This window comes from Mugil cephalus, chromosome 17 (genome assembly GCF_022458985.1).
Source record: "Mugil cephalus isolate CIBA_MC_2020 chromosome 17, CIBA_Mcephalus_1.1, whole genome shotgun sequence".
In the NCBI taxonomy this organism is placed as follows: domain Eukaryota; kingdom Metazoa; phylum Chordata; class Actinopteri; order Mugiliformes; family Mugilidae; genus Mugil; species Mugil cephalus.
In genome coordinates, this window is record NC_061786.1 from 17,416,227 (window position 1) to 17,436,183 (window position 19,957).

A 19,957-nucleotide genomic window follows, 5' to 3' on the forward strand; every position below is an offset into this window, starting at 1 on the left:
TAAATATTTTCTGCAAGCTAAACTCCATCCATTGCAGAAGATCACCTTATACAACTTCACTTATTAGTATGGGCGATTACCTCCTTATTATATAAATTATGGCTAAAACAAAGTTTCTTAGTTGATAGAGACGTAGAAAAATGCATCATGTTGTGCAGAAATAATCTTGGTCAAGAAAATACAAGCAATCAGTCAGACAAGAAGAATAAAGAGGCATGAAAAAGAAAGAATAGCTAAGCGATTCACCACAAAGTAAGTTCAAATGGTATTAAAACGCACAGAAACTATATGTGGATATAGTCAAGGCCGGGGTGAGAACTCACCAAGCTGAGTGCTGTCATCTAGTGGTCGTGTCCACACAGAACGGACTGACTGATTATACATGTGGCTCTTGGACAGCTGACAGATCACGTTCCACACGCCGTCCACGGGCCTGTTCACCTCGCCCACCCCCAGGAAACCGTGCACAGACGGGCTGGAGGAGGGCTTGTAGTAGGCCTGGATTCCTCGTTCCTCTCCTTGGTACCTAAATAAACACAGACTTGATAAGTAAAGGATATTTGTGAAAGGAATCTTTGGAGCTGCTTTAGATTATCTTAGAGCAGACAAAGGAGGAAATCTTGAAAGTGTACATAGTGAGGGGGGGAGGGGCGGTGCGCTCAATAATGAGAAATGACCGAGCTCACCTCCAGCCACCTGCGGCTTTGCACATCACCAGATTGCTCAAATCCCCAGAAGAAGCTAATCGCACCTGTCAAGATAAAAGGTCACAAGCAAACTCAAAACAAATATCTGAAAGAGAAGATTAATGTGCACACAGTTATGCGCGTCCAGGTCTGTGTTACCTCGCTCAGAGCTTGACTGAGAAGAGTGGAGGTGATGTCCTGATAGGTTGTGGATAAGGAAGAGGACGAGCCAAACGAAGCGGTGCGCTGACGTGCGTGGGTCAAAGGTGCCGGAGTAGAAGTAATCAGTGGCTCAAAGCCGCCGACTGGAGGCTCAAGGCGGACGTCTAATAAAGGATAATTAAGACAGAATTTAGATGTAGTGGGGACAGATGTGGGGGAAATACTCATCTATTATAAAAAATTGTTAATATTAGGATTCAAAACAGTGGCAGACAATAATGCAACGGTAACTTTCATGCACGTTTTGCACAAGTTTGTTTCAGATTTGTGAATCAGTCTTTCAGTTACCCTGGGCAGACAGCCAAGGTCTCTGCGTCTTCACACTCTGAGGACCACGTACAGGAGGGCGTGTCCTGACCTGCACCCCTTCCTCCTGGACCCCTGCGATCTGAACAAAGACAGCGGCAACAACGTTACATTACATCCCTCTACAAGGCTCCTTCACTTTGCTTTTCCTGGTCACTAATATTTGTGTACCAACCTGTCCATTTAGAACCGGTCTGATACTCTGCTGGAGCTGGGTGGTGTTGCCGCTGTTGTAGCCCGACGTCGGTCCAGAAGAAAGACTCAGGCTGGATCCTGTGCACAAGGTGCTGCTGCTGACTCTCGTCCGATGCCTCAGGTCGTCCTGTCATCCCCACCGAAAGTCAAGTAAAGAAGTCGATTTAAATTTATTTCCAAAGCACAGAACTCTCAAGTGAGCTGTCGCACATTCACTACAAAGCGCTTTACAATCTGCCCAGTACACAACAGTCTGGAAAGAGAATATGAAATACACAAACAAACAAAAAAAAAAAAATAATCCAAAGTAAAATTCGCTTCTCTGTGCACACCTAAAATCTGACTTTAAAATGTACTCGTGGCACCACAGCTAACATCCACTGAGAATGGACTTGAACGCACTTTAAACTCTTGAAGTGAAAAAATCTCTAAGATGTCAATTTAAGATACCAGTACCGGTACTTTTTGATGGTGGGATAAGAAAAAAAGAAAAAAAAAATCCAATTTTCTCCATCTTTGAACATACCTGCAGAGGATTCTCATAAATCGCTCTTTCAGACATTGGTCTGAACCAAATGTGACTCTTTGAGGAAATTAATTATGAGTCTCCGACGTCACACACAGAAACTGACCTTGGCCTCCTTAGACAGCGCCTGCTGCTGTAGCCTCCTCTTCTCCAGCTCCGTCCTCTCCCGCAGCCGTTCTCGTGCCTTCGCGATCTCCGTCATGGCTTCTTCTCGCGCTCGGCCGTAGTCGCGCAGCAGCTGCTCGATGTCGGACGGATACTGGCCTTCTCCTCTTGGAGGATCTGGTATTCTGGGGTTTAGGTGGAAACTTGGTTGACAACGTAACGAAACAGCAGAACGCAATGTGTAAAGTCGAGTTTAAAATTACCTGGTGCTGTCTATCACCTCTTGGCGGAGGCGCTGGAGGTAGTCCTTGCGCCGACTGGGCATGGCGGAGGGTACTTTGGAGGAAGGAACGGCCTCTTGAGGAGAGGAGTGAGCGTGTTTGCCGGGACTCAGACTACGAGCCCTCCGATAAGTCTGGAGGCGCTCTGCTCTCTCCTGCCTCAAACCCTCAATGCTCCGGCGATGCCTGAAAGGATCACAAGAATAAAACACCGGTGCGTAGTAAAATGGGGCCTGTAGTATGGAGTTCTGTCCTTACCGATCATAGAGTTCCTGTTTGGTGGGAGCAGAGGTCACCGGTTCCAGCTCTTCCTTGGACCTCGGGGACAGCATCTTTAACAGCGCATCCGTCTCCCCGAGCCCGTAATGAAGCTTGGCCTCCGTCAGCTCCACGGTCAAAGGTGTCGGGTTCATGTTGAGGTTGACCGTCGCCAGCACCTGCTCCCTCTCTTGTCGCAGCTTCACTATCTCTCTCGACCTCCTGTCGCTCTGCGCCGCAGACTCCACTTTCGAACCGAAACTCTCCATCTCGCTCCAGTCGCCGCTCTTTCTGCTCTTGCTGTGGTCGGCGGTAGGAAAAGCGGTCGGCCTGTTTGAGCATTTTAAACGTGGGCTACTAACGCCTGACCAGTTGGTGAACTTGTTGTGCATGGGCAGGTCCTCTGGGACTCTCCGGTGGTCTTGACGAGGAAACACGCTGGTGACAGGTTCGGTGTTCACAAGGACATCCGTGTTGCATTCACTGGGGCCCAGTGAGACCATGTCATCCTCTTGAAGCTGATCAGTCTTGTCGCTGACAAAGGATTGATTGCAAGAATCAACACAGAAATCCCCAGGATCCGCAGCAGGTCCTGTAAAATTTGACGCTTGCGGTTTGTGCACATCAGTTAGTCTTAATATGGGAGGAAAGTGGCTCTGCAAAGCATTTTTCAAAGTAGAAGCCTTCCACTGTGGGGAGGATGTTGGACATTTGGAACAGTGCTGAAGGTCGTCATTGTCTTCATGCTTCACATTTCTCTTGTCGGTGTCTGCATGTCTATTCATTGATGGACTAAGGCACGAAGAGCACTTATCCGATCCTTTATGGCTCGAGCAACTCACTTCGCTCACCTTCTCAAGCGATACCGACTCAGATGTGTTCAAAGACACATCAGAATCCAGCCTGAATATTTGATTGTCATCTGAAAGAGAAGGAACTGCAAGGCTGTCTCCCTCAGGAGGACGCTTTGTTTTAATGTCATTGTATTTTGGAGTACATGGTTTTCCTTTCTGCCTCATACATAATCTTGTTCCCACAGTAAGAATGGGAGATGATGCACGGTCTGTATAGACGGCCTGTTTCTTCAGGGGGTTGGTTAGAGGAGCGCCACGTTTTTCTTGGTGGCAATTCCTAGATGACCTGAAAGCGGTTTCAGCTATACTTCTGTGGCCCACTGCCTCCACTGCGCTCGTCTTTGAGACCCGAGAAGAAGCAGATCTAACACGTCTTTGACATTCAGGTGTAGCCTGCACACTGGATATTTCAACAGGGACAGTCTGTATCTTCACGTCTTCTGTATTAGCTGCGGGTTTCACCACGCAGTGCACATCCTTGTCCTTAGACACACTGACAACCTCCGAACCAATCACTTTGACAATCACATTGACTTGATGGGATGTTTCTCTCGGTGTATGATGGGCAGACACTTCCTTCATCCTTTCCGTCTGGATCCAAACATCTGCAGCTGTCTGAGTTGAGCAGTCAGTCCTGGTGCAGTCGTTACGCCCACTGGAAGATATGCTAACGTCTGACAGGTTGATACTCTTCCTTGGGATGATCTTGCGGACTTCACCCGTCCTCATTCCCTGGACGTCCCCCAGCAGGTCCGAGGTGCTGTCGATCAGCTTGGAGATATGAACTGACATGCTTTCCATACTGGCCCACGTTGGAGATTCTGTGATATCCACTTTGTTTTTTTGCGATACGGGCACATCCGTGTGGCTCCTCTTGTGACGATCTTTCCTCTTCGGCGCACTACTGCTGTTGCCACCACCGAGCGTCTGAAGCCCATGCTCAGTTTGAGTGCTGTGTTCACAAGTTCTTCTCCTTTGTACGTTTGTTTTGGTCGCCTGGGATTCTTGCTCGGAGGAGTAAACAAACATGATTTCATCCACCCGACTGGAGTTGCTGCCAAAACCACCAGGAGCGTTGCTGCTTATCGTCAGACCGGCAAGGCGACTGCGAATTTCCGCTGATGCCTGTTGACAAGGCGTGAGCGGAGATGTTTTCGCTGCTTGTTCTTTATAATCTTCCACACTACTAAGCGTACTGGAGAGCCCCTTGTTGGTGGCATACGTGCTGAGATGAGACGTGAAAGGAGAATCCTGCCCGTTCAAACCATTATCAACACTGCAGCACCTTGTTATACGTTTCTCAGAGCTGTTTAAAAGCGGGGACTTGCAGGACAGGTCGGCAGCACTTCCGAAAGCCGGGTTCTTATAGCAGTGTTGGTTTGAGTCGTCATCTTGCCACTGGTGGACAAAAGGGTTGATGTCGCTGGACGCGAAATGAATAGGGGAGTCGTGGGACTTTGGTTCGCTCCTCTTTGCGTATTGACTGAGTTTTTCCACGTTCATCTTCTGTGACACTGTTTGAAGAGGAAAAGAGTGTCTTTTCTGGGCGTAATCTTTACTGAATTTAATCTCGTTTCTCCCAGAATGCAGATTAGAAGAAGGCTTTATTTTACATTTTCTTGGTGACACTGGAGTAGAAATTGTGTCTTGTCTGCCATTAGTCTGGGGACCCATCTTAACACATTTAGACGTCAGCCTGTTGTGATGCATTCTTGAGACTTTGTTATCTTCCTCATCCTCATCCGACGACTTTAGAGAGGAGTCAGAGGATGAACTGGGACAAGGCTTGACATTAGACTTTTTGAACCTCTTGGTCTTGGCCTTTTTAGGTATAACGGCAGAATTACCCTGCATAGACTCAGCTGTGCTTATCTTGACTTCATTGGACATTTCAGACCCAAAGCAGTTTTTATTTCTGATGTCATGTTCATGGGGTATTTTATGCTCTTGAACAGACCCAGAGATATATTTTGCTTGATCCTGGGGCACAAAAGGGTGTGTCCAAGCCTCTTTGTCACTTTTCATTTCACAATCTCCTCTGCTGTCCATTTGATCATCTCCATCAAAGGTGCACTGTGAATTTGATACATTTGGGCATTCGTTATTGTAATTCATATTGACCACGCAAGTCTGAGCCATGTTAACCGACTGAGTTTGTCGACAGCTGACCTGATCTTGCGTTGGGATAGTTGTGAGGTCTGTTTCAACACTTCTATCACAGCCAGAAAACAGAACAGAAAACCCTTTCATGCAGACATCAGTACTCTGCCTGCCATGAGGTTTGTCTGTTTTTAACTGATGTAACATTTCATCTGCTGCTAACTTAAAAGCTCCTGATGTTTCAGGGCTATTTTGAAAATAGGGTCGAGTCATCTTGTCTGGAGTGTTTTGTCTGGAATAGTAATTATTTTCAACGCTGGACTCTGCTTTCAGATACGAATCCTCTGCAACAGTACAGCCACAGTTCACTTTGGTGTTACTAGTGGTGAAATGTATTTCATGGGGCATTTGCAGGTTTCTGTGTTCAGCTGGGAGTTCAGGGATGAGGTCGGCATGCAAAGCGGGGACGTCTGAACAGGTCACTTTGGTTGAGCAAATACTGATGACTTCGTGTTTACCCACACCTTTCATTTCACGAGATGAAGCATTTTTCTCCACTGTGTGTTCTTGAGAATCAATACATTTTGTTGCTGAAATGGAATCAGTCACTGGGGACAAAATAATTGGTTGCAAAGACGGGTTGCCTGAGCGCTCGCACCCTCCACGGCTGTTCAAGGTCAAACTGGATTTAATGTTGCTATTTTCAGAAGATGAGTTCTGAAAATCACCACGGACTGCCTCGTTTGACGTTCCGTCACATAAAATATGAGCTTTTTCAATCTTTCGTGTTACTTCAGTATATTTAAGCATTATGCTCTCACGGCTGGTCCCCATTTCGCCCGTCATGCTTGATGCGAGGAGTTCACCTTCGCCCACTGTATTTTGCCTTATTACTCTTTCTCCTAAAGGATGTCCACTGAGGTTCGCCCCTTCTTTGACTTGATCGTCTCCTTCATCGCACTGCTGTTTTCCTTTCCATCTATGTTCATTGCTGTTGAAGCTAAAATGACATGCAGATGACAAGGCGTTCAGACTTTGATTGGCAGTGATGTGCTCCTTTACCACTTCCGAGATTCTCAGATCAATAGCACTACATATAGCCTCTGACCTAGATATGTGCTTTCTACTTTCTTGAGGATTTTTGTGATCATTAATCTGGGGTTCTCCTTCATCTGCAAATACTTCCTTCACTGTCACATCTCCTTTTTCAGCTAACTTATTATCTCCCACAGAAGTTCCACTCTGTGAACGTTCTTCACCACATTGAATCCCACAGTCCCCAAAGATCTTACGACTTGACCCAAGTTTCCTTCCCATGACATCAGAATTTGCCGATGGAGCTGAAGCCACCGGATCTTGTCCAACGCTGCCACCAACACAAACAGAATCACATTCAGCTCTGTCCGTTTCCTCTGCAGACTGTTCCCCTTTAGAGTCGCTTGTGTTATTGTTGTCGTCAGGCCAAGTATCATCCTGGCAGTCACCTGGTGTGCGGCAGAAAGTTACCAACTCCCTGCTGCTGCTCCTTTTTGGAATTTTCAGGCTGCCAATAAAGGCGTCCTGTTGGTCTTTGTTCCTTTTCCTGGAATTTTTACAAGCTGATTTAACAACTTCCTGTTGCAGTGCAATGGACAGCTCAGTCACTTTGGTTTCATTCTTTGTAGGCGACACATTTACAGTGTTGCTAAAGAGATCCTGCGACACATCTCTCAACTTTTCTGCTGCACCATCTAGACTGCATAGTGCGTCCTCAGTGGAAGATCTGAAGGGACTGGCAGCACCAGACACTTCATCCAATACCTGAACTGAGGGGTATGTCACTGATTGACAGCCTGAGGTACACATTTCAGTGTCAGAAGACATTGTAATGTCAGCAACCACTAGATTAGGTGCATCTAAGACCTGAAGCAAATTTGACTTTACTTGTGTGGTCTGGGGAATCTCAGGTGGTGACAAACAATCAGTTTGATCTGATGTATCTGATGCATATTCTGGGTTTGCCCTTGAAACCACAAGGCTGTTTTTCATTACTGTTACATTTACACCCTCTGTGCTGGTGGAGGTAGAACTGCAGCTTCTAGATTCACTCTGTGAGTCTGACAGATTCATACTAGTCAGACTGGGGCTGCTGCTGCCGCTCTCTGCGTGCGGGTATATCATTTTTCTTTGAAAAGGTAGAGAATCTCTGGGAATCCTGGGACTATCTGCTGCATCGGCCGAGGACCAGGCATCAGTGAGCGCCAGGATGTTTTCTGGCTCCCTCACACTGCAGCTGCTCAGAGAGCGCGGGCTGCTGGTCGTAGTGCTCTGCATGTTCCCAAAGTCCTCAATCAATTTAGATACAGAGTCTTTGCCTCTGGAATCTAGAACTAATGAGCTTTGAGAAGGAGGCTTTCCTGTGGTATCGGTTTCTCTCGTCTTTGGGGAGGCTTGTTGGCTCCGATATGCCTCTGCTGGCATTACAAGAGGTTTCTGACAGCTCTTCCAGTCTAATCTGGCCTCTGCTGTCCTATTATGATGCATGGATGTATATACAGAATCAGTCACCAATGAGTAAGTCGGTAACACTGTTTGGCTAAGCTTCAGCACCGTTGAGAATTTCCCACTGTTCTCCATTGTCAATGAATCTTTAGACATCTGACTGTCTTCGCTCTCTGCTTCACTCTGGGCTGCATCCTCGTGCCTCAGCTGCTCTGCCAGGGCTGTCGCATAAGCAGAGGAAAGAGAATCAAGAGAGAAAAGGCTTTCGCAGTCTGACGTTCCTTCATCCCTGTCCTCTTGCTCTTCTTCCCATCCAACCAGTCCCTGCTGCCCGTCTATCCATCTGCTAGTCTTGTTCATCAGAGCCTCTGTGCTATGCCACCGCCTCCGTCTGATGCTCTCAAACGGAGTCCTCTGGTCAAGCGCCTCACACGAGACCGCACTTTTAATGGTGCATTTGCCTTGACTCATTTTGGTATCTTTAAGGCTCTTGTCTCTCCTTTGTCTAAAGTGGAATTTACTTGCTATCCTCCCCAGAGGCCTGGGGACTCGTCCATTTACACCTAAGGGAGGTTTTCTGAACACTTTGGACAGAGCTGTCTTTATACTGGGCCCTACAAAATGAGAGAAAGATTTACCGACGGTTTCTTGTTGGCTGCTATCTGTACAATATGACGTTTTCACATTCATTAAAGGGTAATTCTCAGAACTGGGTTTGTCCGTTACGGATCCGCGTACATTTTCTTTGCTGACTGGCAGCAACGTAGTTCCAGGTGGTGACTTCAGTGTAACCGCTGAGCTCTGTCCCAATCGGTTCTTAAAAGTCAGGTCTCGGTTCGGCAACAGAGGTTTTCTCTCCGGACGTTCCAGGCACGGCTGAGCTTGCGGTTCCTCATTCGCAGTCTGTCGGATGTTTTCAGAGGAGCTCGCTCTGTTCCGAGCGGACTGACTTCGTCCCGAGAATATAGAGCCGGAACAACTTTGGGTCCTTGGCCGAGGAAGGCACTCGTCTGAAACCCACTCCCTGTTGTCAGTGGGATAAGACGTTGCGGATGAATTTAAAGTTAGTTCTGTGGATCTGTTTCTCTTGAGGAAATGTCTGTTGAGAGAAAAAAGTATGCACATTTATGACATGAATTAGAAAAATATTTATATGTAGGAGGTTAAAGAAACCAAGTTGTATGAATCTAAGAATTTACCTGAAGATGGGGGTGTTCTGCGGGTAGAGCCGGGACAAAAGATCCGCCGAAAACGAGTGTCTACGAGAAACAAAGGGTCGTCCTTTGAGCTTTGAGGCCGATCCCAACTCCGGAGTCTCCGGGCTGTCGGGCCCCGGAGGAAGGGCCTTTTCCAGCTGCTGTAACTCTCGTTTAGCTTCCAACAGATGCCGCTTGCTGGCGATTCTCTCCAGCTGGTAGCGCAGCCTTTTCCGACGGATGCGACTCTCGGCGCGGCAAAGTGCGTGATGCTTTATCAGCTCATCCTGCACCGCCTTCTTTCTGACCCTTACCACCTGGGGAGGACAATCAAGTGTAGGCTCCTTCTTATCCCTGGACAGCTGACTTGTTAGCCTCTCCAGGAGGGGTGCAGGGAGGAGGTCCGCTTGAACCCCAGAGTCTTGGGTGATTCTCTGCTCTACGGTCGTCAGGCGATGTTTCTCCTGCAAAATCCACTGCTGAACTGTTGAGTAAAGATTGACAGAAGGAAATTACAAGCAGTGGAAAGCTTCACACACACACGCGCACACATTAAAGTAAATGTTATCTCTGCTTCAAAAACGATCCGTGTATGTTTTGGTCATTGGATTTTCCGTTCAGAAAAGGACATCAAAAAACAAAGAAATGAGCGGCCATTTGATTTTCATTTTAAAATTCAAAAATTTAACTTGAAATTCAAGAAATTCGTTTTTATCAGGGTTGAGAAGGGATAAACAAAACATTAAAATCTATTTTCATTTTCTGTTTCTAAAAATAAAAAATAATATCATTAGAAGACAGAAATATAAAAAGTGCCCATTTTTTTCATATTTTTGCAATGGAAGTTGCCATTTTCAAAGTAAGAGCATGTATGAGGACGGTCCTATGTTTATGGCAAGAGTGCCCAAATATATGACTTCTACCTGTGGTTTCCCTAGCTAGCCCAGGCTAAAATGTCTTTGGAAACTTACTCAAAAAAAGAGGCTCGTCATCTGCAGAGATCTCTGGACGCATTTCAGAGTAATGTTAGCTAGTAGCTAACTATTCCCCAATTATATGTAGTTATTTTTAGCTTTAACCTGAAATATGAGGCTTAGTTTTTCTGCAGTCATGTCCTCTTCACTGAGACTCTTTTATTGTTTCGAAAATACAACTTGTCCTCATACGTGCTCTTACTTTGAAAACGATGATTTCATTCTTTGTTTTTAGAAAACAGAGAGAACAGAAAATCCAATGACCAAAACCCTTCAGAATTGAATTTTGGGTCATAAATTGAATTGAATTCTACACTGGTAACAACATCCAGTAAGTACTTACTGTCAGTGTGCTGTTGTCGGAGCAGGGCCTGCTCCCCTTCCAGCTCTCTCTCCGCTCGTCTCTGTTCGGCATTAATCTCCTGTCGCAAACTCTCCACGTAGCGCTTCTGCTCCTCCACACGCTGTCTGGCAGTGGGCTCCTCGTCGGGAGAGAGACAGACACCCAGCTGCTCGGGGAGCTTAACGTCTTCAGCACTATGAAACAGGCAGATCCAGGATGAAACACAGACTCAAATATGACAAGGAAATAGGAGAAAAACAAAAAACGAAAAAAAAAAAAAAAAGCACAGCAATCATTTTTTACCTCAGCCAAGTCTGGAATAGGAGGTTTAAAATAAAAGCTACTGTTGAGTTTAGCGTCTGAGCAGTAGCTAAGCAACTGCCTGAAGTGTAAACAGCTAACTAGGCCTGGCCACAGGGGTGGGGGCTAATGGAATCACATGCAATCTCCACCAAGTGGGAGAAAACAAGCATGAACTACTGTCGTATTTCTACAGCATGAACATTGGTGTAATACTTGCAACTCTGATCAAATATGCATGCAGTGAGATGGCAGAATGAGATCACCATGAACACACCGCACATAATGTGAGGAATACTGGCCTTAAAAAAAACAAAAAAAAAAGTTTTCTGATTTACCTGTCATCTGGGGTCAAGGGGCAAAGGTCGATGTAGGTGCAGGTCGTGCTACCTTCAGTGGCCTGAGAAGAAAATCAATTCATCAGAAACAACGCTTGTACCCGCATCATTTAAGTACTAATCGCCAGCATCGCGTTAATGTCCGCGCGAGGAGCACCTACCCGCCTGCGTTCCCTGAGGACGGCCGCCTCCGCTGGGTGGTTGAAGCGAAACTTATGCACTCCTCCCAAGGTAATCACTGTTCCTGGAGGTAGAGGGACATATCCTTCGTCACAAGCTGTGCTCAACCCGTAGCACCGTGTTCCCGTAAGCTGAGGACACCGGTGCATGTGTGTGTGTGTGTGTGTGTGCTGCAAGGTGACTGCACACGAGCGCGTGTCTACACATTTGTCATTGGGATGACTGTGTCCATTTTCAGCTGCATGTGATCATCTATATATAATTGTGCATTAACCTACATCTGAGCCTATATCACAGCCTCAATTACGCACGGGACTTAATGATCAGTCCAGAGCGGTTCTTATTTTCTGTATGACTGAATTAACATTAGGCATAAAAAAAAAAAATCACATTTGTTCTTCTGCTTATTCGTAACAGTAAGTTGTTTTAATTCTTGACTCAAGTGGAGAGTGGGATCATTTTTCATGAAAAATGGATTTCATTTAAGGCTGGAATCTATTCCGCTGCGGCCATTAAACTCATCGATTCTACGCAGCAACAGCTTGCGCGGTCGTGCGCGACCACCTTAGAACATTAACATAAAGATTATCGGTAACATCAGCTGTAACTGTGCGTGGGGCTCAGGCCAGAAACGAGCGAATGCAACCACGCTGATCTTTCCACAAACTATCCAATCTGTGTCACATGCAGGAGGAAAATCCACCAGCGAAGAGGCTGCGAACCGACGGCTTTTTCTGAGGACGTGGGCTGACCTTGAGCCAGCCTGCAGGGCTCGGAGACCTCTCTGTCGTTGAGCAGGCAGACGCAGCCCGGCAGCGGTCTGAGCGTTACCACACCCCCGCGGTTTTCAATCTCACAGCTGGCGCTGCCCTGCAGGACTGCAGACAGAAATTCAGGAACACCATCACACATTTTGATTCAGAAAGCCGTGTGGATGCAGCTACAGTGCGGCTCAACATATTCTTATTGCATCATGCTTAATGCAGCATTTAATGAAAGGATAATGGTCCCCCCCTCCGTGAACAGTAGCAGCTGAAATGTACTTTACATCTGATCGTAAACTTTATGCAACAAGAGCCTTAAAAATGACATTATTTAGCTTGAAACTTATAATTAGCATGTGATGATAAATAAACACAATAAATACCTATTTGTGGTTCTTTAAATTGAGGTCCAATGCAGGTGACTCCTTCCTGTAACAAAAAAAAAAAGAGCTATAGTCAAAAGTAAAAAACACACACTGAAAAAGTAATGTGATTTGTTTACGTTCAAGTCTTATCTAATGGGATTACAGGCTTTGTTATACGGTGTCAGGACCACATGTGCTCCCAGGTGGCATCGGCTCTTCACATGCAGGAAACAGTGTAATTGTCAGGCCTAAGGGTACGCTTGTCATTGTCAGAATCAGGACAGCCTAAGCTCCCCCGAGCCTCAGCCTCAGAACTAAGAGCCCTCTTATCCAACCAGGCTTTATGCATTGCAGAAGACAGACAGAAGGGAAATTGACAGGACAGTTGGAGGGAGAGTGAAAAGAAAAAAAAAAAAAAAAAACAAACAAACAAGAGAAACGCACCTTTTTCTCAAGAGTTTTTTCTAGCAGAACAGAGAGAAATAGTACAGAGGAGAGGAGGGGAGGAATCAAGCAGAAAAACAGAGATGGTTTTAGTCGAGACAGCTGACAAAATCAGTAACTTGAGATTTCAGAAAAGTAGAGCAAATTCAAACCGTATCTTGCACCTCTGTATTTCTGCAGCATGTGTGCCAACATACGCCATCTCAAACAAACTGATAAAACTGACACTGCACCTACACCTAAATAAATAAAACCAGCCCCACATAAACCTAATATAACACGCTGATTAGCCTTGTTGTCGCCCTACCCTGAGGTGATAAAAGACGACTCCGGTGCTGAGAACATCTCCATCCAGAGCGACCAGGTGTGGCTGCAGGGAGTTGATGAGGAAACCGGCCTGGTCCCTGTTGATGTCCACACCGTACTGCTCCAGCAGCTCCTTCTTGTCTCTCCAGCTCTCAGACCAGTCCTTTGTCAGCTGCTCCACCTACGGACGAGACACGGATGAAGTCCAAGGAAGGTTATGAAGACATGGAGATGAAATCAGAGCGTTAAATATCTTAAATATCTACCGTCATGAAGAAAATATTGATAACAACATGCTACTGATTCTACTGTTCTACTGTAACTCCTAGAAGTGAATTTTTTCTACAATAATATTTGGTTTGTTAAATATATACTTTCATTGTCTTCATATATATTCTTCAAAGAAGAAGAGGGAACTAAAATACTCTGGAGCGAGGTGTCACAGACAGGCAGATGTCAGCACGCGTGTCGACCCTGCGTTACCTTTAGTTCATTCTGCAGCACGATTTCTGAAAGATTTCCTTCCCTCTCATCACTCAAGGATGGACTGGGATTACGCTGCTGTCAATCAGGAAGGTTGCAGAAAAACGATCAGTCAAAATATTGTGCGAAGGTAAAATGTCAGACACATTACAATTCAATGCACAGGGGATTAGGAATGTCACAGAGACACAAAGCACACTGTATTAAAGCTTTAAAAAAAAAAAAAACTTGTAATGTGTAAATCTCTTTTATTCAAAGCCTGACAGTGCTAAGAAGGCTTTTTTTTTTTTAGGGAGCGAACCCAGCGGGGTGCATCCCTGGGAGAGTTAGCATTACGCTCCGATAGCAACAAAAGCGCACAATACCATTTCAAAGCTGAGCAGCATGCTCTTCAGCCTGTCAATCTCCTCTCTCAGTTCCCTGATCAGTCGAACGTGGGCGTCCTGCGGAGGAATCAAAGCGCACATTAACCTATTAAAAACATTCGGATCCGACATCGGGCCCTGGCACCCGACTTTAAACAGCTGCTGACCTCGTTAACCCGTGGCTTGTTGACAATGTTCCTGGCATGGGCGGCGTAGCGCAGGGTGCTCAGGGTCTCGTTGTAGCTGTTAGCGGAGGGAGACACGGCTGCAACGCAAAGACACACAAGCAGCTGTGAGCGCTCGCGTTACACGGAATAAGATTAAGGAACTACGGTATCAGTCGTTTGGCTTGCAACGGATCGCTGAACAGTGTTTCAAAAAGCGCAACATGGTGCTAATTATGAGGATGATATTGTTCAATGCAATGCAAGCAGCCGTTAGCTCTGATTCAAGGAAGTTGCTCACTCGCAATCATGATGGTCTTGGAGTTGCCACCCAGACTGTCTTTCAAAAGCCAGGTCAGGACCGAGTCTCTGTAGGGAATGAAGCAGTGCCTCCTTCCACCTCCTCCTCCTCCTCCTCCTCCTCCTCCTCCTCCTCCAGACAGGGAGCTGCTGTGGCTGCCCACCGTGCTGCCGTCGCCCTCAGAGGCCACGCTGTTGATGCTCTGGCAGCTGCTCGACATCTGGGAGTTCTGGGCTGCGGACGCGTTGAAGAGAAGGATTGAAGTTCAAGGGAGAGCGAAATAAAAATAAACAGAGGAGGGAAAAAAAATGAAAGGCAATGATTATAATAATAATAATGATAGAAATCACATTACCAAGAGCAGAAATGACAATGCCCAAAGTAACCAAGGACTTGTTGATGTTGGAGCCCTCGGTCAGTCTGTCCCTGCAGTAGTGGGGATCTGCTCTTTCGCTGCCAGACACAACGAAAACACAACGTGAGGTTCATGCCATGTTAGAAACTACTACTACTACTACATGCATGTGGTAAAAAGACAATCTGAGGGCAGGAGTAAATCTCCACCAGGGGGCACTTTTGTCAATGAGTTTCTTAGTGGAAGGAGATAAAAGTTTTACCTTCCAGCCAAGTCCACCAGGTTAATCTTGCTGACGGTTTCTGAAGGAAGGTTATTTTCCAGGGTGGCCTACGAAGGAAAGACAAGACAATGATCCATGGAGATCTGCAAATGAACTACTTAAGCAGTGAAAAATTATTAATATAAATATAACAGTTCTGGTTATTTTATGTGCAGTGTTGGGAGTAACGCTTTACAAACGTAATGCAATAATGGTGATGCATTACTTCTTGCTGTAACGTAGTCATATAAGAAAAATAATTATGATATTTTACTCGATACAAATGTCAGTAACACGAGTTACTTAATTAAATTAATTAAGTTGTGTGTTTTTATACAAATTTGAAATTAGCAAAGGAAAGAAAATCCGATTCGCACTCTATATTTGAAAGATGGACACGTGCTCATTATTTAGCTTCTAGCAATGATGGTTTCAATATGAATACACTTAATTTTACAGTATCTCTATCACAACATGTATTGCACCGTGAGCCATAACTGCGGCCGTTATATTGTTAGCGTTTAGCCTAGCTTAGTCATTACGACATTCCACATCACCTTCTACTGGATGTGTAAAAGAACTACTAATGCAAAAGTAATGTAATGTCCTTACAATTCAAATGCAGCAGTATTACAATGTAACTAATTACTTTGAAATTACAGTAACAAGTGCACGCACTATGTTTTTGAAGTGACACTGTTTATGTGAAGATTAGCAGGCCAGCTACTGGGTGCAACAATGAGAACAGGTGAGTTTGACTTCATGCATGCTGTGAGAGAGATTGGGTACCTGCGTGTACTGAATGGTAAAGATGGCATGGGACCTGCTGCTGGCATCGTGGTTGTGCGTTGCTGCGGTGATGCGGTTGGCGATGCCTTCCTCCAGAAGGTCCATGGCCTGTTTGCAGTCTGACACCACATGCTGCGACAGGTCTGACGAAAAGAGTCAAAGGGGTCGTCAAGCTCACCATGATAAATGGACGAAAAGTCTTTTTTTTTTTTTTTTTTTTGAGACTGGGAAACTTGCTGTGAGAGTTACATCTGCTAAAGAGGAGATTAAACGTTTAGAGGAGCACAAAGCTGGAAAAAGACACAAACAGGAAGCATGTCTCATCGATGCATGCTCCCGTGTGATTAACATTTTCTAACAATGATCTACTTCCACGTGTGGATCACACTAACACACACACAGTTACCACAGAGCATCTCAGCTGTGTCTCATGTGGCGCTTTTCTTTCTTTTTTCCATTTAACAGGTCAACACAAATGTTTCTCATTATTTTACTCCATTAAGAGTGACAGTAAAACAGTGTTTGGTGGAATAAGTGTTCAGGGGGAAGTAAAAGCTGGAAATCCTAAATTTGCTCTGTGTGTGTGTGTGTGTGTGTGTGTGCGTGCGTGTGTGTGTGTGTGTGTGTGTGTGTTTGTGTGTTCTCCTTGGAACCACAAGGAAATTACTTCACTTCCTCTGGTCAACTGGGATTTCTCCCCATGTAGACAATGAGTGGATGTGGGGCTTTAAACATAGAGGGTGAGGCGGATGAGAGGGAGGGAAAGAAAGCGAGGGAAAGGATGAAGAGATGCAGAAAAGCTAAAAAAAAAAACCCTGAAAAAAGCGGGGGAGTCTGGATTAAAATCAGGAAGTCGAGTTCAAACGCTTTACAAGGGAACAAACCGACCACTGACCACATACAAGGCACGAGCATTACTCAAAAACCTGCAGACTATGCTCCACATCTCATTAACTTCTTTTTAAATCCCTTTTCATCATCACTCTCTCGTATGAAAACTTAATGGTCCACTGCTACATGATCACCGGAAAAACTGGGCTCATCCACTATATGATCACTTAAAGGAGCATTTTTCTAACATGCATTCTGTTTTAATCAGTGAATCTGCCATTAGACATCCACTCAAATGATTAAATAGTACAAGTGTGCAAAAAAATTGGGTTGGTGAAACCAACATTTTATTCTTTGTTCATCTTCTCTTCTTGCTGGATCATATTTAACGCCATCATAATCAAATGGCGCCATCAAAGTGTCAATCGGTACATCTTGCTTTGAGTTTTTCTCGATATAAAAGATAAATTGCTTTCCAGACATATTGAACAGGAAGTTGTGCTTGATTGCAAAACAAAAATAACCAATGAAGAATTCACTGGTTACACTGATTACACATAGCATGCTAGCTACACTGATGCTGCTACTCTGTCTATTTAACCTTGTGCAATACATGTACACTTGCACTTTTACTGCTGCTGCTACAAAAATTATGTATATATATTTTATATTTTAACTTTAGCTTGTAAATCTTTAAAAAATTATATCTTTTTTGCACTATTTTGTATATACTTGTGGGGTTTTTTTGCACTGAAAAGGAGAAGCTCTCCAATCATGTTGTACACTGTATAGTGACAATAAAGGGCATTTTATTCTATTCTATTCTATTCTATTCTATTCATAACACCATGTGAATCTACTACTACTAACCAGCAAGAGTGCAATTTCTCAATAAACTCAGTTTACCCTTGGAAACCATCTATACGTTCTAACATTTACAAAGCACAGTTGCAGCTGATGCCAAGACTCACCTTGTACATATGGTCCCTTCTCGGGATGTTCTCTGACTCTCAGGGAGGCTCGCTTCTTCTGCTCTCCTCCTCCTCCTCCTCCTCCTCCTCCTCCTCCTCTGAGCAGATCTCTCACACGCTCATTATAAATCTCCAAGAAGCTGCAGGGACAGAGATACAGGCCGACATCCTCAAGCTATTTCCTCATCTCATACCTCCGCTCAGGTGCTTACCATAGGACTTGGCTTGTTTTATGTCAGTTGCTCATATTTAAGCATTTGCTGGAAAACAGACAGAGCTCAAACACACGAGAGGAGCGTGGCACGAAGCAATAAACTCCAGCTGGATTTGCACTAATCACGGTCAACTGGACAGCGTTTATACACTCCTTGCCCAAGCAAACAGCCCAGAAGCGTAGTCCACATTAAAGAGATTAGCATCTTTGAATTATAAACACACTGCATTGTTCCATGCAGCTAATAATAATTAATGTCCACCCTGTGAAATTAACTTCCAAGCAGTCGTGGAGCACAAATAAAGCCGGTTTTAATTTGATTTGCATCTCGGTGGCTGCAGCTCTGCTGTATCATAAATACTCAACTAACATGAGCTTAAAAGTCAGGACGAGGCCGAAAGTACCTGATCTCTACTCTGCTTGAGTTCTGCCCGTCGGGAAAAGTGTCCTCAGACCGAAAGAGCCCCTGCAAGGAAAAGAGGGCAGGGAATCAATTCAACCTTCAGCACTTAACACTCGAGGAGACGTATTGTAAGAGCGCTTCACTTAAGCCGTCGTTCGCAACTGTGATGAACTAAGTTACCTGACAAATACGAGGAGTCAAGCCAATGGAGTCCTGAAGAAAAATAAGAGAACGGGCACGAGCAGATTGATATTCAGAACAACATCATTTATATTGTGTGGAGTAAAGTGTGGTGTGTTAATCCTTTGTGTAGTTAGCATGAAAGCGTCCTCACCGGCGTCCCCATCATGGTGTACGTCTTTCCAGATCCAGTTTGGCCGTAAGCAAACAAACACACGTTGTAGCCCTCAGATGCTCCGGACAGCACCGACACACCCAGGTCCTGGAACACCTAAAGATCAACACACAAACACACACCCTCAATCACAAATACATAAAGAAAGACTATGATTTCTAGACATATCCGGGTGGAGGAAAGTATCCGGGTTTTCAAAGCCCTTACACGATTAAACATAGAAATCGGAAAGATTATTTTCATAAAACCCGGGGATTGATGACGCGTTTACTGTGTGCGACATCGTGTTTGATCTGAGTAACATTGTGTTTTATAAATAAGCGTCAATTTACCACCAAGGTTTCATGAGCACAATGCTGTGGCACCGGTCCAGACGTACTGAGGTGATGCATGCGTCGTGTTCCTGTTGGGGTGTCTGGGTGAGGGGCACGGAGGTCAGCTAATACTCAGCGTAAACAACCTCGCACAATGTGTATGTGAGGATAAATACACCGTGAAAAGTGACTGGGTCAGGAAAATAAACCTCGACGAAAAGCACAGCTCTGAGACGGGGGATCCTGGAAAAGCCCACTAAAAACAATTCACCGAGGCCTCATGTTTTCCTTTTTTTTTTTTTTTTTTGTATCTGGATCTGAGCTGTTGGAGCCTGGAGTTTATCAGCATGGGGGGAAAAAATCAAAAAACTACTATGAAGCACATGCTGGTTAAAGCAATGCAGATATTTGTTTTAAGTTTTCATCTACGAACAAAGGCGACCGGACTCACAGATGTTCCAAATAAAAACCTAAACTTGAAGTAAGAACTGAAGAAGGATGAGAAGTTGGATGAGAAGTAAAATGTCCTGAAGAAACCTCAAACAAGTTAAAATTTCTTTTTTTTTTTTTTTAAAGATACTGTTGATTGCAATTTTCCCTAATTGCAATCGGTGACAACTGCATGATAGTTTGACCCCTAGGGGTCTGCGGAGGTACTACATGGGGGGTTGCAAAATCTTTGGTTGACTAGACATTTTTAATTGTTTGTTTGTTTTTTTCTCCAATTTTCCCCTATTAATTTAAAGAGAGCCTATTCAATCCCCGGGTGAAATCCCGTGTTTGTATGTATGTTTAGTTGCACGGGCCACCCTACTGTTGCATATGTTTGAAATAAAATTTTTAAAAAAGAATATTTGAAAATGTGCATTATTTGCATAGTTAAATATTGAATGCAAAATGATAATAATCATATAAGTTTATAAACA

At 44.8% G+C, this 19,957-nt stretch overlaps 1 protein-coding gene across 2 annotated transcripts in view; it reads right to left on the minus strand.

Moving 5' to 3' along the window:
* The window catches only part of stard9 (StAR-related lipid transfer (START) domain containing 9), a 40,512-nt gene that overhangs the window by 3,318 nt on the left and 17,237 nt on the right, over nucleotides 1–19,957 (minus strand). The window contains exons 4-29 of one of the 2 annotated variants that reach the window (XM_047610606.1): nucleotides 18,697–18,813; nucleotides 18,543–18,575; nucleotides 18,364–18,425; nucleotides 17,746–17,885; nucleotides 15,944–16,086; nucleotides 15,155–15,222; nucleotides 14,893–14,990; nucleotides 14,538–14,771; nucleotides 14,240–14,337; nucleotides 14,073–14,150; nucleotides 13,708–13,782; nucleotides 13,226–13,405; nucleotides 12,493–12,538; nucleotides 12,098–12,223; nucleotides 11,327–11,409; nucleotides 11,166–11,227; nucleotides 10,528–10,721; nucleotides 9,214–9,694; nucleotides 2,580–9,113; nucleotides 2,304–2,507; nucleotides 2,042–2,225; nucleotides 1,390–1,536; nucleotides 1,197–1,296; nucleotides 846–1,012; nucleotides 687–751; nucleotides 324–526 (exon numbers count right to left, since the gene is read on the minus strand). In XM_047610606.1, coding sequence (XP_047466562.1) covers nucleotides 324–526; nucleotides 687–751; nucleotides 846–1,012; nucleotides 1,197–1,296; nucleotides 1,390–1,536; nucleotides 2,042–2,225; nucleotides 2,304–2,507; nucleotides 2,580–9,113; nucleotides 9,214–9,694; nucleotides 10,528–10,721; nucleotides 11,166–11,227; nucleotides 11,327–11,409; nucleotides 12,098–12,223; nucleotides 12,493–12,538; nucleotides 13,226–13,405; nucleotides 13,708–13,782; nucleotides 14,073–14,150; nucleotides 14,240–14,337; nucleotides 14,538–14,771; nucleotides 14,893–14,990; nucleotides 15,155–15,222; nucleotides 15,944–16,086; nucleotides 17,746–17,885; nucleotides 18,364–18,425; nucleotides 18,543–18,575; nucleotides 18,697–18,813 — 9,922 coding nt within the window. Of the gene's footprint in view, nucleotides 1–323; nucleotides 527–686; nucleotides 752–845; nucleotides 1,013–1,196; nucleotides 1,297–1,389; nucleotides 1,537–2,041; nucleotides 2,226–2,303; nucleotides 2,508–2,579; nucleotides 9,114–9,213; nucleotides 9,695–10,527; nucleotides 10,722–11,165; nucleotides 11,228–11,326; nucleotides 11,410–12,097; nucleotides 12,224–12,492; nucleotides 12,539–13,225; nucleotides 13,406–13,707; nucleotides 13,786–14,072; nucleotides 14,151–14,239; nucleotides 14,338–14,537; nucleotides 14,772–14,892; nucleotides 14,991–15,154; nucleotides 15,223–15,943; nucleotides 16,087–17,745; nucleotides 17,886–18,363; nucleotides 18,426–18,542; nucleotides 18,576–18,696; nucleotides 18,814–19,957 lie in introns of both variants that reach the window. The other variant, XM_047610605.1, reaches the window with a different exon arrangement.